Consider the following 17,097-nt stretch of genomic DNA (forward strand, 5'->3'; position numbering starts at 1 on the left):
CTCTCTCTCAGTGTGTCTCTCTGTCTCTCTCTCTGTCTCTCTCATTGTATTTATTTGCGCTTATTATACACAGATCATAGCGTGTAACTGACTGTACTTTTACTTGAATAATACTTTGTGCTTCGGAACCACATGTTCTGAGTCTGGAGTCTCTATTTATTGTATGACTGCGTACGCAAATTAGCGTCATCATTAGAGGTATATAGGAAGGATTTTAGAAGGTACAGGCAGGGGTATATAGAGGTTCATTTTAAAATCAACAACGTGTTCTTTGCCGGGTTGTTCCTTACACTATCAACCCTTTGGTAAGGAATTTTCTCTGTCAGTAGGCCATCCCCAAGGGTGGGGTCCGCAGTGTCAAGTTTTTGCTCCTTTTTCAGGGCGGTATCCTTGGACAGTCAGGCTTTCTCAAGCCGCTTCTTCCCTAGCAAGTGTTAGTTTCTAGGGAGACAGACCTTCTAGTCACACTCTCAGTTAGGGGGACAAGCTCCATAGAAGCCTAGGGCCTAACAGAGTGTCTCTCTCTATATAACCAGTATACTTGCGCATAGTAGAGCAGTTGCTCCTGGTCAGCAACATATTGGTGATCCAGGTCCACAGGCCGACTGGCTAATTCCAGCCTCTGTTTGCTCTTTGTGTCTTGAGCACAAGGGGATGGGTAGTTCAGTTTGCATGAACTCTCTTCATTCTGGGATCCAGAGCACAAAGACCTCCTCGCCATCGGTCGGGAACGTGTGTGTGTTTCGGCTTCCGTTTGAGGCAGGTCGTCCTACTTCCATCAGTAGGTACTTGATTCGGTTCTGTGTCTATTCCGGACCCTACTGTTTGGTGTAACCCAGGCTCCACTTGTTTGCACAGTGCTGCCGCGCATAACGTGCACAGCAGGTACCACAACCTGCTAATGTCAGATACCTCTGCTTCAGAGTTACGAACCTTCTCCGGTCGTTTGTTGCAAGTGCTTTCTGATCAGGGCTTTATCCCGACTTAGCGAGGCCTTACTGGATTCCGTGTCGGAACCTTCAGTGCAGGGGGTAGCCGTCGACACCTCTCTCCAGTGGTGTTGTCTTGCAACAGACAATGCTTGGACCCTACCGTTCTTGGTCTCAATGGGGCAGTCAGTGCCTCATCCAGGGACCATGTTGAATAGTTGGTGGTCGGGCTGCTTGCTCTTCACTATGAAACCATTCAGTACACCAGGTTCTACTTATGGGAGTCAAAGTGTTTTTCTCCAATCTTGACAGGATTACAGGGCTTCCTACTCGTCTCAGCTCCCATTCGGTACAGCAGTACCTGTCACTCTCCATTGGTAGAGGGTTTACGTTCTCCAGGTCCACTCCTTGGTCCTTCCAAATGAGCTCATTGGGGCGACGGCCACGAGTCTCCTCTGCTGAGGTGACGGGAAGTTGTTTTTCACCTCTGAGGCCTTAGGGCACTGTCCCTAGTGGTTCGGCTGTTCGATGTGCTCAAGTTCCAACCATCGTTCTAAAGGGCCCTGTCCGTCCTCACTAGCTGCTCGCAGTCGCATAACGGGACGGAAAACTTTTGTTCCTTCTCTCTGTCATGGTCGTGCCAGAAGTAGGACTTTGGAGGGTGGACTTCCTCGGCAGAACCAGGTTTCTCTCAGGGCAGTGGTTTCTCTATCTCTCTCCTACTGTTCAGGTGTGAGGCCTTTTCCACGGGGGTTTTCAGGGCCTCTCGGCACATTTGCAAGGCTACACATTTTGGAATGGGATCCTGGTATCCGCAGGCTTCCGCAAGTGACTGCCTTGAGTGCTCTATGAAAAATGTATCCAGAGCTTTTGGTTCCACTGTCCACACTGTTCCTTCAGATCTCCAGGTTACGGTTGTCCAAGTGAGGGTAATCCTGGTGGCTCCAGGCTGGTGGCGCTAGTCACGGTACTCAGATATTCTCTCGAGATCACTGGGCCCGAGGTGGTGTCTTTCAGTTTGTTCAGACTATACCTAGGCTCTTTTCTACCAGGGGACTTCCTCGGTTGATTTTAACACCTGTGCTTCTGAGCCTGGGAGTGATGATGCTTCAGGTGTTTTCTCTCCTGGGGTTTGTACTAGACTACAAATCCGGACTCCGTTTCCATCTCACGCTTACCTCCGGGTTTGGAAACTCTACCTCTTGTGGGGTCACCGTTTCAAGGTTTCAGGGCCTTCCATCTGAAGGGTCGGGAGGCTGACTGACACTTTTGTCTCAGGACATTACAAGTTTTAGCCGTGTCATATTTCTTCCAGCTGCATTTGACCCGTCTTCCAAAGGGTCAAAACTTTGTTGGCAGCAGGGGCGGCGTATTGGCCATCGTTTCATCCGCAGGTGAAGCTGTGTTTGCTTAATCTAGTTTCCTGGGACTCTCACACAGGCTCCTTTTGCAGTTGTTGCATTTCGGAAAATTTCTGTCCGTTCCTAGGAAGCTGTTCTTCCTTATGCTACGTATTTGTTCGTCTTCCAGGGGCAGTTCTACATACACATTTACGATTCTAGACAAAACTGGTTTTGGATGTTGTCTTTCCGGTACTTCCTCTTTTGGTGAATCTGGCTCTGCTTGATGGCGGAGATCTGCAGTTGTCCTTGGACGTGTCTTTCATACGTCTAACTGTTCTCTGCGGGTTCTTATGGCGCGTTGGAACATGGTTGGCCAGCTACTCGGCAGACCTTTACGAGTTGAATCAGCTTGGTTATTTTTCAGTCTAATCTGGGACGGGTTGACCCTCACCAGACTGGGTGTTAGCGCCTTACGTTAAGACGGCTGCGATCTATTGGTTAACACGACGCGGGACTTCGAAAACACAGGTTCACTGTACGGAAATCTGGTACAGTCCGCTCGTTTGGCCATATTTACGTTTCAAGTTCTTTTGCCTCCGGTGGCGCCCACTTGGGCGTACAGTTCTCCCGTCAGGCAGCCAGAGCGTTCCCTCCCCTAGGGGCGGATTTTGAACGTCCATTGGTCCAGTGTTCCCCAGCCTTGATGGAACAGAAAAAGGGATTTTTGGTTACTTACCTTTTAATCCTTTTCTCTGAATCAGGCTATAGGACACTGCGTTCCCTCCCTCACGCTCAGTCGTGCGAGGTGTTGGTTCTTGACCAGTCTTTTCCCTACTGGATTGGTTTAGTTGTTCTAAAACAGTTTCATGGGGTTCCTGCTACTCCTCTCCGGGTACTTTTAAAGAAGTACTGGTATGATGGGATTGCAGGGGGGAGGAGCTAGGATTAAAGCTACAGTGTCATTAAGTGCCTGCTCCAGCTCCAACTGACAATCCCCATGGTCCAGTGTTCCCCAACTTGATTCAGAGAAAAGAATTCAAAAGTAAGTAACCAAAAATCCCTTTATTGTGCTATAAGAAAACATTTCCATTTTGTACTTCCAGCATTACTTTCTGCTGCTTCATTTATATATTTGGGACTAAAAACTTTTTACAATTATAATTTTTATTTTATAATTACTACATTTAATCCAAATGTTTAACTAAATGATTTAACTAAAAAAAATATTACATTTTAAATAGGGGTGTGCACCGGCCACTTTTCGTGTTTTGGTTTTGGATCTGGATCTTTCTTCGTGCTTTGGATCTGGATTGGTTTTGCCAAAACCACCCTTCCGTGTTTTGGATCTGTGTTTTTTTTTAAAAAGCATAAAAACAGCTAAAAATCACAGAATTTGTGGGTTTTTCTGCTCCTATGCTATTATTAACCTCAACAACAGAATAGACTGGAAATGAGTGCAAATTAATGAACACCTCACAATATTGTTTTTAGTCCAAAGAGGTTGCACCGAGGTAGCTGGATGACTATGCTAAGCGACACGAGTGGGCGGAACAAACACGTGGCCCATCTAGGAGTGACACTGCAGTGGCAGACAGGATGGCAGTTTGAAAAACTAGGCCCCAAACAGTACATAATGCAAAGAAAAAAAAGAGGTGCAAGATGGAATTGTCCTTGGGCCCTCCCACCCACCCTTATGTTGTATAAACAGGACATGCACACTTTAACAAAGCAATCATTTCAGCGCCAGGGTCTGCCACACAACTGTGGTTGAAATTATTGGTTCGTTTGGGCCCCCACAAAACAAGCTGGCAATTAATCTGTCCCTGCACAAACTGGCTCTACGGAGGCAAGATGTCATCCTCATCCTCCTCATCCACCGATTCCTCACCCTCTTCAGTGTTGTGTACATCCTCATCCTCACAGAGTATTAATTCGTCCCCACTGGAATCCACCACCACAGGTCCCTCTGTACGTTCTGGAGGCTGGTCTCCCTGGAAGAGTTGATAATTCATTTTTATGAACATCATCTCCACATTTTGTGGAAGCAACCTCCTACGCCTTTTGCTGACAAGGTTCCCGGGTGCACTAAACATTCTTTTGGAGTACACACTGGAGGGGGGGGCAACTCAGGTAAAATAGAGCCAGTTTGTGCACGGGCCTCCAAATTGCCTCTTTTTCCTGCCAGTACAGGTATGGACTGTCTGACATCCCTACTTGGATGCTGTCATCAATGTAATCCTCCACCATTCTGTCAGTGGTGACAGTAGACATGTCAGAAATTGTTGGCACGTCCTTCAGTCCGGACCAGATGTCCAAATCGTCCCTTGACTTATGACAGGCGCACGCTTGGCACTGCTACTGTGTTGATGCACGTGCGGCTACAGCGCACAAGTCACAAACACAGGAAAAGAAAAATATTATTTTTTGGAGCACTTTGGGGTTACACCACCTTTCAACAGACGAGACAGCTGGCCCTTGATTTATGACACAGGTGCACGCTTGGCGCTGCTACTTAGTTGATGCACGTACAGCTACAGCGCACACAATTCACAACACAGAAAATAATTTTTTTATTTTTGTTGGAGGGCACTTTGGGGGTTACACCACCCTTTAACAGACTTATGGGACACCGGCGCACGCTTGGCGCTGCTCCTTGATGCACGTGCGGCTACTGCGCATACATTTCGCACACAAACAGAAAAAAAATAAGAATTTTTTATTTTTTGTGGAGCGCACTTTTGGGGTTACACCACCCTTTAACAGATAGACGAAAGCTTGGCGCTGCTGCTTTGAGGATGCACGGTACAGTGCACACAATTCACAAACACAGAAGAAAATGTTTTATTTTTGTTGGAGTGTACTTTGGGGGTTACACCACCCTTTAATGGGCTAGCCAGCCGGCCCTTTACTTATGACACAGGCGCACGTTTGGCACTACTTTGTTGATGCACATGCATCTACTGAGCACACAATTCACAAACACAGAAAAAAAAATATATTTTTGGACTGCACTTGAGGGGAGCACCCCTGATGGACAGAGCACCCCCTGGACAACACTACAGCACCTCTTTAGGACTGGGACACTGCACAACACAGCCCAGCCAGTCCATATAGACTCTGGAGTGGACACAGCCCCTATGGACAACTGACTGCACAATACAGCCCAGCCAGCCCCTATGGACTTTGGAGGAGTGGACACAGCCCCTATGCACAACAGCAGCACAGCACTACACAGCCCAGCCCTAACTCCCACCCTCCCTCTTCACTGTCCACAGCCGAGTGAGAAAATGGCGCCGACGCGGGTACCTTTTATAGAATCCAAAACCCGTGAGATCCGACAGAGTGATGATGATGTTTTGCCTCGATTTCAGATCCGAGTCAGGCAGGAAAAGTCAAGCCTGACTCGGATACAACTCGGATCGGGGGGGGGTTCGGATTTCAGAAATCCGAACCCGCTCACCCCTAATTTTAAATAAGATTTACCACATCTTAGATATAACTATAACAGTGGATGGGTCCCATGGTATGTTGTTCGGCAACATAGATCATAATGTATATTTACCTCAGTTCTTCTATCTCATGAATATAATTCTGTATCAGAGCTTGTATCTCCTCATTGCTGTCACCTGATAAAGGAAAAGACAGGAGAGGATGGTAAGATATGGGTTTAATAACAGAGAGACTCACTTAAATGAGGTGAAAAACAAAAGTTGAAAAAAGGGAAGTTGGATGAAAATACAAAGTAAGAGCACTTTAAAGGAGGAGTTCACCATACGCCTGAAATAATATCATTTATATGTTACATTTCAAGCATATTACAGGTCACCAGAATTAAACACATGATACAAGAAGTTCAATACATTGCAGAACTTAATGGGAGTTAAAGTGGTCTGTAGTGTGGAAAAAAATATTTTGGGAGTAGCAGAGGGTGGTATAATATGAAAGTTGCATAATTATGTGAAAATGTGCAATACATCTAGTCAGACTTAACTGAACTTTTATACATTTTTTTCAAGAATATGGTAAATTAAAGTGGGTACAGAAAAAAAAGAAAAGGAAATACAAAGGGGGGAGGGGGAAAGCATTTGAAACAATATAATTACAAAACATAACATGTAATTCAAAATAAAGGACATATAAGTTTACAAATTGACAGGAATACAAAGATTTCTTTCAGAATACAATTTCCAAGACAACCATTTCATCAATTGTGAATTAGCAGAATTGGAATAGGGACAGTTTAAATTTTCTATTAGGAAACTATAATTTAGTTTAGATATTAAATGAATAGAAGGAGGTTTAACTTGTTTACAAAACTGGGCTACTGCAGCTTTAGTGGAAATAAAAATATAGGTTATAAGATATCCATGATATTTTGGGATATCTGTAAATATATGTAGGAAAGAAATAGCAGGTGTTAAATAAATTTGAAGACCAGTAACCTTTAGCAACAAATCTTCTATTTCAAACCATAGGGGACGACTATTTGGACAATCCCAGAAAATATGTAACAATTCACCAAATTGACCACATCCCCTCCAACACAAATTAGAATGAGAAGAATATTTTTTTTGCATTCTAGCTGGAGTTAAATATATATGATAAAATAATTGAAGGAATATTTCAACATTTGAAGTACATTTAGACATTTTAAAAAAGACACAAACATTTGATTCCAAACTCATTTGAAGGTTATGTTCCCATTTTAAATGAAATTTTGTTTTATCTGGTAGACCCACTGGGAGGAGCAAAGAATACCAGTAAGAGATACCTCCTTTTCGAGAAGGGGAGGAGATACGAGATAAAATATATGTAGGAATTTTACACCTATTTATTTGCGCTAAGGGGAAGGATTTAACCCAGTGTCTAATTTGAAGAAACGTATAGAATCCAGTATGAGGCAAAGAGAATTGGGATTGTATTTGAGAAAATGATCGAAAGGAATCTCCAAGAAACAAATCGTTAAGATTACGAATACCATGAGAAATCCATGTAGATAAATTGAATTCTGGGATAAGACAAGATAGACCTTGACTAGAACAATTACTTGCAGGTAAATGTATTTAAAAAAGATTAATAATTCTATCCCATGCCTTCAAACTCTCAAGTGTAGCACTAGATGTAAATCCAGAGAGCACTCTGGAGTCAGAAGGAACCCATAATAAATCGTATAAAGACATTTTACCAATCAAGACATCTTCCAGGATCATCCAAGGTTTATATTTTGGGGCCGGATCCCAATCACTAATTTGTTTGACCATACAGGAAAGTGGATATAATTCAAGATTAGGAAATGCAAGACCTCCCACTGATTTGGTCAACATTAAATATATTTTAGATAATTTAGCTTTTTTATAATGCCATACATATTTATTGAGAACTGCATAGAAGCGGTTCAGCCAATTTGAAGGAAGGATCTTTGGAATAGATCTAAATAAATATAAATTTTTAGATAACAAAGTCAATTTAATTACCGCTATCCTACCCATCCAGGAGATCTCGTGATTCATCCAGTCATTTGTAAAAGCTGTAATTTGTTTCAAGAGGGGACCATAATTATACTCTAAAAGAAAATCTTCAGAAGCGGATAAGAAGATACCTAAATATTGAAGAGTATCTTTCTTTTAATTATGGTTTATCGATTTGACATTTTAAACAATAATTTTTATTGAATTTTCAATTTTGTTTTTGTAAAGACATACAAAAAAAAGGAAGGGTACAGAAAAAAAGAGAAAGGGGAAAAATATAACAAGGGGGAAATACAGGCAAGTATCAATCAAAATATCACATAAAACTAAAAATCAAAACAAAACAAAATCAGTGTATGACCTACACAGACAGTAAAAAACACTCCATAACTCCCATTATACAAACCAAAATATAGAACACATCCAAACTTTGATATATCAATGTGTGGTTATTGGAAGACATGAATCCGTCATTATAAATTCATGCCAGCTGAACCACTTAATCATTGGTGAGTTAGCAGAAGAAGAGTAAAAGCAATTTAAAGTTTCCATCCGGAAACTATAATTTATTTTGGACTTTATCAAAGATAGGGGGGGAGGTTTATCCTGCTTCCAGAACTGGGCAATAGCTGCCTTGGTAGCAATAAGTACATGGCTAATAAAATATCTATGGTGGGTAGGAACATCATCCTGAAATATATGTAAGAGAGCAGTAGAGGGGGTCAGAGATAGCCGCAGACCTGTGACCTTCAGGATCAAATCTTCCACCTCCAACCAAAGGGAGCATATAGCAGTGCAATTCCAAAAAATATGGAATATCTTGCCTATTTGGCCACATGCACGCCAACACAAATTAGATTGAGCAGGCCAAATTTTGTGTAATCTATCGGGGGTCAAATAAATGCGGTAGAGCAATTTCACATACATTTCAATATGCGAAATACATCTAGACATTTTAAATACAGAAAAGAAAAGTGTAGCCCATTCCTGTGGGTCCAGACATATATTTAGGTGATATTCCCATTTAATAATGACCAGTGACTTGTCCGGCTCTTCTGCTGTAAGTAAAAAAAGAGTACTAAAAAGATATACCTCCTTTGCGTAAAATTGAAGATATGCGTGAAAATACATGGGGAGGAATCATTTTCGTCGAGCCTGCTAAATGCGGAAAGGACTGTATCCATTGTCTGACTTGAAGAAATTTGTAAAAATCTCTAGAGGGAATGGAAAAGCTAGCATATAATTGGGCGAAGGAAAGGAGGTTATTATTCAAAAAGAAGTCTCGGAGAGTACGGATTCCTTTGAGGTACCAGGAAAGCAGGTTTAAATTTGGGATTAAAAATGATAAACCATAAATAAAGAGGTGGAGAGAAGGCAGGTTAAATTGTTGAAGGAGAGACAGGCTATCCCACGCTTTGAGAGAAGCTATTGTTGCCCTGGACATAAATTTTAAAGAGACTCTAAAATTGATTGGAATCCAGAGTAAATCACAAAGGGGGAATTTGCCTAACATATCACTTTCTAGCCTGACCCAGGGTTTAGGGTTAAGAACATTCGACCAATCACTAAGCTGATCAACCAAGCATGCCGTTTGATAGAGTGCTAGATTGGGGTATGCCAAGCCCCCAGATGATCTAGACAGCATTAAATATTTCTTAGTGAGTCTGGCTCTCTTATTATTCCTGATATATTTGTTCAGCACCGCATAAAATCTATTTAACCATGAAGAAGGGAGGGTCCTAGGTATTGACCTAAATAAGTACATGAGTTTATGGAGAAGAGTCATCTTGACGGCTGCCATTCTGCCCATCCACGAAACCTCATGGTTCGTCCAATCTTTTGTGAAGGCAATAAATTGATTTAAAAAGGGGGCCATAGTTATATTCAAGAAGCTTGTCTTCATTAGCCGACAAAGAAATACCCAAATAACGGAGAGACAGTGGTTGCCAATTATAATTATATTGGGATTTAAGGGAATACAGGAGCTGGGGTGGGACATTTAGTGCTAATACCTCAGTTTTGGATGTGTTGAATTTATGATTATTCTGCGGCCTCATATTATAAAGTAATTGTTGTAAATTTGGAAGAGAGGTTTCCGGGCGCGGAACAAACAAAAGGACGTCGTCCGCAAACAGGCAAATTTTATGTTGAGACCCATTTATAAAGGGACCAAGAAGAAGAAGGTTGGTACGGATGTATTCTGCTAAAGGTTCTATTGCTAAAATGAAAATTAAAGGGGATAGGGGACAACCCTGTCTGGTGCCATTACTTATAGAGAACAAAGATGACAGGAAGCCGTTACAATATACTCGTGCCCCAGGTGAACTATATAGTGCAAGAATAGCGTCTAGAAACCGACCTGAAAAAACAAATTTGGATAGTACAGCCTTCATATAGCCCCAATGTAGCCTATCAAAGGCCTTTTCGGCATCTAATGAAAGTGCCAGGAGTGGGTTCGCCACTTGTGTAAAATGTTCAATAATGTTCAAAGCTCTTTGTGTATTGTCTGGAGCTTGTCGGCCCAAAACAAAGCCCACCTGATCCGGGTTGATTAAGTCTGGGAGCAGCGGGTTTAATCTATTGGTGACTAATTTTGCATATAATTTAATGTCGGTATTTAGTAGGGCTATGGGCCTATAATTTTGCGAATAAGTAGGGTCCTTGCCTGGTTTGAGAATGGTAATGATACGGGCCTCAAGCATTTCAGGGGGAAATGAGCCTGAGTTGGTCCCCTCTTCGAAGACCTGCATCAGTGCTGGGATAAGATCCACCTGAAACTCCTTATAAAAATTATTAGAGAAGCCATCAGGTCCAGGAGCTTTATCACGTTTCAAGGACTTGACAGCATCTCTCACCTCCCCCTCCATCCAGGGAGTATTTAAGAAGTCTAAAGAGTGATCAGCAAGGGAGGGTAGTGAAAGGTTTGATAGGAAAGCTGAGATAGTCTCTGATGTACGTTGAACTGTGTTTACCTCATCTTTCAGATTATAGAGACGAGAATAATATTCTGCAAAAATATTAGAAATATCTAGTGGATTGGTCAGTTTGGCTCCTGAGCAATTATACAAGGCCTGGATTGAGGTGCAGGCCACTTTTCCTCTCAGTTTCCGGGCTAGGAGGCGAGATGCCCTATTACCATCCACGTAAAATCTTTGGTTCATCCTGTCAATAGTGGATTTAATCTTTTTCAAAGTATAGACTTCGAGTTCATCTCTAACTTTTAATATTTCTTGTAAAAGGGTGGAATTGGAAGGGTCAGATTTATGTTGAACTTCTAGGGCTCGAAGTCTGTCCTCCAATTCCTTTTGCTTTTGAGCTTCTTGATGCTTGAGTTTAGATGCTGCCTGAATAACCGTTCCAATGAGAACCGCCTTAAGGGCACACCAAAAGTTGAAGGGTGTAGTATCTGTAGGCTTATTATACTGGAGATATTCTGAGAGAGCAGACTGGATGGCCTGTTTTGCCTCTAGAGGTTAGAAGGAAATTATTAAATCTCCACGGTCTGATGAAAGGAATAGACCCACCACAGTCCCACTGGAGTGTCAAGGGGGCATGGTCAGACCATGTAATAGGGAGAATGTTTGAATCCCTAACTTGTTGTAGTGACCATTTATCCATGAGGGCGAGGTCGATCCTGGAATACGATCCATGCACACGGGAGAGAAAGGTGTAATCACGGGTTGTAGGGTGCATAGCTCGCCCGACATCACATAGACCATACTCCAGGAATAACCGACTAAAAAACCCCGAAGCCTAAGCAGAAGAACCACCACCCGCAACACTAGATTTATCCATTCGAGGATCTGGAACTAGATTACAGTCACTGAGCAAAATAATCTAATCTAATAATCACTTTATGGGTAACTCTAAAAAATGTCCTAATAAAGGACATTTGACCAGTATTCAGGGCATAAACAGATGCTATTGTTACAGTTTCCCCTCTAACTCCCCTATAAGAACAAGATATCTGCCCACGGGGTCAGCTACTTGGGATTTTAACACAAAATTACAGTTGCAATGAAAAAGGATTGCCACTCCTCCTTTCTTGGTGGGGCCAGAGGCAAAATAATCAGACGGGTAGTAAGGGTCGGAGAAGGTAGGAGATGCATCTTTGGCAAAATGGGTTTCTTGAATCGCTATAATATCCATTTTGTGACTTCTAAAATAGCGAAGGGCGATTCTGCGTTTCTGAGGGGAGTTTAAACCCTTAGCATTAATAGACATGAAATTCACCATCTTGGCAAATCTAGAAAGATGCGAATATTAATCAAAAACATCCTATATATACTGGGTCGATCAGCACTGACATAGAGAAATATAATAAAAATAAACATCATATAGCCTGCAAACAGGATAAGGGAAGGGAAAGGACACATAGGGGGGGAAAGGGGTGAGAAGGGACATAAACATAAATGACTCCACGGCGAAAATAGTAGAACAATGGGGGTAGTGACATTGTTCCCACCATCTGGGAACAAAAAAAAACGCATAACGCTTAGCAGTAGGATACGACACACCATACATAGCTAAAACGGCATATATTTTTTGAAATAGAGAAATTAAGCCTATCATGGCTATAATAAACATAGAAAACGGCAATACAAACACATATTGCAACAAACGACCTTGGAAACAAATATAATAAGTATAATTACGTTGATCTTTATCTGAACGGTTTGTAAGGAAAAAAAAGGCAATTAGAGTTGTAAAGAGCTGTATGAACTATAAGGACTCAAAGAGATATCCAACGTCTACTATACGCAAAATACCACAAACAGAGGTATAGTAGCTAAGTTGGGGTGAGGAAGTGGAGGCAGAAAAACAGTCATCCGTTTTTGCCCGCTGTAGCCCAATCTGAACTAATTGTAGAAATGCGAGCAGTTGATGTGTTAGTATACGGGATCTGCCAGAGGTCTAGTGCTTTATTACCATCTTCCAAGGAGCATAGCACTTTTGTAGAACCATCATGAGTGACGATAAGTTTCATTGGAAATTCCCATCTATATGGAATTTGAGCTTGACTTAAAGTTGATGTGATGTTGAAGAAGGATCTTCTTTTATTTAATGTAGCTGGGGAAAGATCTCCAAATATTTGTAAGTAGCCCAGTGCAGCGGAGGAGGGACCAGCATCTCTAGACGCTCGAAGTAGGCACTCCTTCACATGAAAATAGTGCAGCCTCATGATAGTGTCTCGTGGAGAGGCTTCAGGGGCATTACGAGCCTTAGGAAGATGGTGAATGCGGTCTAAGAGAAATTGTGTGGGAGGCAATTCCAGGATTAATTTCTGAAATAAAGCCACAGCAAACTCGGAAAGTTCGGAAAACTGCACGGTTTCTGTGATTCCACGAATTTTAACGTTATTCCTGCTTGCCCTGCCCTCAAGATCTACCAGTTTATCCCGAAGAGTAGAAAGTTCCGCTTGAGTATTTTCATGGGCGGATATTAGGTCATTGTGAGAGGCACTGACCTCTTCCAACTTATTCTCAAGATGGTCCGTGCGACCACCCAATTCAGCGACATCATGTTTTAGTTCCCCAACTGTAGAAGATAATTCAGCTGTGATATCTTTTTTAAGATCACCTAGAAGCTGCAGCATACGCCTCACCGTGATAGGTTCGTCCACAGAGGCATCGTCTGAGGAAACATGCGGAGATGAAGCTGTATGGGTAACAGCAGGCTTATTTTGGGACATTCGTAGTCGTGGAGGTTGTGTGGAATCTCTCAACAGCGGGGGGGTCGCAGATGTAGTCTTGAAGAAGCTCACCGGAGGGATACCTTTAGCCAATTTATTATTTTTCTTAGGCCCCATGTCTGGTTACAGATCTAATTGAAAAATTGGCGTTTGGGTAATTGCTGAATAAATGGGGATATATTATACGGTGTGTAGATGAGGTGGTGGTGGGACATATTCACATTATTGAGGAATCACAGCCATGGAGGCATAATATGGTGTAGGAAATTCTTTATATAGTAATGAATCACATCATCCACACGGTGGCAGTAGAGCATCACTGTTAGATACCATTAATAGATAAATGCACTTGTAGACAAATGGAGTAGAGAAAAAAAAAGTAGCAAAAGAAAAAAACACTTTTCATTCACTGTAAGCTGATAGTATGACAGATTTCCATAAACAGGGTGCAGGGGAGATATTTTTGAAAAGGCACCAAATCAATGTATACTCCAGGTCAGTTGTGACAGGCAGGGAAAGTGAGTAGTGATTCCTACAGCTGTGAGAGCACTGCTGCATACATTAACTTCCAGCCCAATAGAGGAGGCAGAGTGGAGAACCCAAACCAGCCGACAGGTCACTCACCGCAGCCGCAGAGAGGAGGAATGCAGAGAGCAGGAAGCGGAGAATCGGGCGCCAGGATCCGCTTTCCAAGATCGCGGCCACAACTAAGCTCGCGGCAGTCAGACCACCGGCAAGGAGGTAGAGAAGCCTGGGGCACCGCGGGGATGTCTGTCCGTCACAGCCGGGGCGCGCGGCGTCTAGGCAGTGCTGCGAGAGGTAAGTGGCAGGTCCAGAGGCCGCTCTACAGAGCCCGGCGGGCGTCCGCGGGGCTTCCGGTTTCAAATTTAGTCCCCGGCTCCAGCAGTGGCGCTAGACACGAACATCAAAAGAAGCGTCTGGGTGACTCAAAGGGCTCCCACACAGAGGGTACCTTATAGTATCCCCAATCCGCCGCGTGTCTCTGCCGGGAGGGGTACTGGGCTGATGGGATAAGGGCCAAAATGGCTGCAATACAGGGAGAGATCCCACAGGTGCGTCCTCTCCGTTCCACCGTTAGGCCACGCCCCCATCGATTTGACAGTTTAAAAAGAAAAGCAAAATTACAGTAAATATGATACTATAAATTTCAAATCATTTTTGTTTAGGATTACTCCTATCTAAGTGTACACGATGGGGGTGGATCTAACCACAGTACAGGTAGTACACCAATACAGGGGCCCAAGATCCCTTCAGCAACCTCTGTAGTAGTACTGAGTCCAACTGTATGATTCTAAACACACCACCACCTGCTCTGGTGCCATACAGTGTTCCTAATGCTATATACAATTATTTGAGTAATACATTATAACTGTGTATTTTTATTTTGTTACTTCTGTATGTGTAAATGCTTGGGTTTTTTCTTTCATTGGTATTTTTGATACCTTTTAAATGTAATTTGCCACTCAAAAAGTATAGGTTGATGCTTAATCAACATTTCAAAGTACTTGGAAAATCAAGTTGTTTTGTAAGGGGTATGAATGTCTTTGAGGTAAAATTTCTGAACTGAGGTTGCCCCCAAAATGGTCTCCATCCCTGAAAGTCAGGTTCTGTCAGAACCTCAATGCTAATACAATCTCCCCTTTAGATGCATAGTTTGCATAATATTCCAAAACAGACATCATAAAGCTGTTGCCCCTCCAGGGCAGAATTCCTGTGGCTTTGTAAATACCATTAACCACTTAACTGACGATTTTTTTTTCTAAAAAAAAACGCTACAAAATGTATGTTTTTTTAATGAGTGAGGAACATACATTTTAACTTATCCAAAATGGTTTCATAAAAAAAAAAGGATTTTTTATTTTTAAGATTTGTAAAAAAAAATAATTGTTTTTTTCAAACAGCGGAACATCTGAACGACCATCAGAACATCGGAATTATTGTGATGTTCAACTTGAGACCGGATCCAGGCACCAGGTACGTTAGGGGCATGAGGGGGAGGTTAACTTACTTTTCCCCAGCGGCTGCTCAGTTCTGCAGGCGCTGGGTGGGGGGTCCTGCTTTGCTGACCGATCAGCATTGATCGGCAGCACAGCAGATACAGGGGGAGAGGGTGCTGGCAAGCAGTCCTCATGTTTATCTGTCTGGGCGAAATTTTACATCCAGAACAGATAAACTGCCTGGTGTGGTCAGAAAACTACGACCATGCCAGGCAAGTGGTTAATGAATGATCATGCAGTTCATTTATAGATAGGATTAGATTATTTAGGAATTTCCATGAATCCAATCAAAAGCAGCATGGAAAAAGAGGACAATCAGTGGGTCGTCCGCACACAACATGCAGATTTGCACAATATATCTGCAAGATATATCACATATGCCATGCACCGCAGCCGACTTGATATATATTTTAAAGACGTCATTGACACGAGCCAGCGCACTGATATATCGCAGAGAGTTTACCCTGCATTAAAGAGCCAAGCTCTCTGTAAAGGCATCTACACAAATTTGGTACAATTTTGCAGGTGTGGTATAAGAGATAGACTGTAATTAGATAGACAATGTCTAGGTAGACACCAGATGTTAGACAATAGGTTGACAGGGACAAAAGGTCGACAGGGTCAAAAGGACGACACACTAAAGGTCGACAGGTACACACGATCGACATGGTAAAATGTCGACATGAAATTGGCAACACGGGCGCTGCTGAGGTGCCTAAGGAGCTATTGGAGAGGCTGGAGAGCCGGTAACAAGGTAATACCGCTGGAATACCTTCCACGAGGTGATACAGAATGCTGTCGTTGCGGCTGAGCCGAGAAGACCTACAGGAGCGATATAGTCGGCGAGGTGACAAAAGGTCAGCGTGTCCAAATAGGAAGACCAACCAATCATGCTATGCTATTGATAATATCTATACAGCGTCATGAGAAGGCAAACTGCCAGAGAGAGACAAGTCGTGGCAGCAACTTGTAATAGGGGGTGATTGGAATATAGTATATAGTATATAGAATATAGTAGTGGAAAGTAGCAATATAAGTATACTAACTGCACATTGTAATTATGGAGCTACTGTAATTTATATACAGTCTAGTTTGAATTTATGTTGTTGATTATTTAGCTCTTAAAAGGCAATCCCTAAGGAGGTATGTTAAGGGAGAAGCTACTTCCAAACGTTCAATTGCCCTTGTTAAGGTGTTCATTTATTGGTGACTGCCATAATCCCAAACCACAAGCATTTAATCCAAAACTTTAGTATTGTATCCATTGATACTCTGAACTGTTACTACCTGCATACTGTACTTCCTATATATTTATTTACTCATGACATACAGATCCACATGCCAACACAGTTTGTACAATAGCTCTTATTGAGACTGTGTGATTGTCAGCATTAAATGTATCTAGAGTTAGGATATCTGAATGTCCATGTGTTTTAAATTAAGATTTAATAAGTATATAGAAACATAGAATTTGACGGCAGATAAGAACCACTTGGTCCATCTAGTCTGCCCTTTTACATATAGTCTATTGCCCATATTATGTAAAAACATGTTATATTAAGTGCAACAAAGGATTTTTACTTGTTGTGTTGTGATAAGTGCATTTGAGGTGGCCAAAGTTGGGGTCCCGTGTCATATCCTTTCGTA

General features: G+C 42.3%; 1 protein-coding gene across 7 annotated transcripts in view; it reads right to left on the reverse strand.

The window, feature by feature from the left end:
- KIF21B (kinesin family member 21B) overlaps nucleotides 1-17,097 on the reverse strand; it is a 299,791-nt gene that overhangs the window by 138,716 nt on the left and 143,978 nt on the right. For all 7 annotated transcript variants that reach the window (XM_088445771.1, XM_088445769.1, XM_088445770.1 and 4 more), the window contains exon 10: nucleotides 5,835-5,898. In XM_088445771.1, the coding sequence (XP_088301897.1) occupies nucleotides 5,835-5,898 (64 nt within the window). The remainder of the gene's footprint in view (nucleotides 1-5,834; nucleotides 5,899-17,097) is intronic.

Source organism: Taudactylus pleione, unplaced genomic scaffold (genome assembly GCF_031769625.1).
Source record: "Taudactylus pleione unplaced genomic scaffold, aTauple2 ptg000387l, whole genome shotgun sequence".
Lineage (NCBI taxonomy): Eukaryota > Metazoa > Chordata > Amphibia > Anura > Myobatrachidae > Taudactylus > Taudactylus pleione.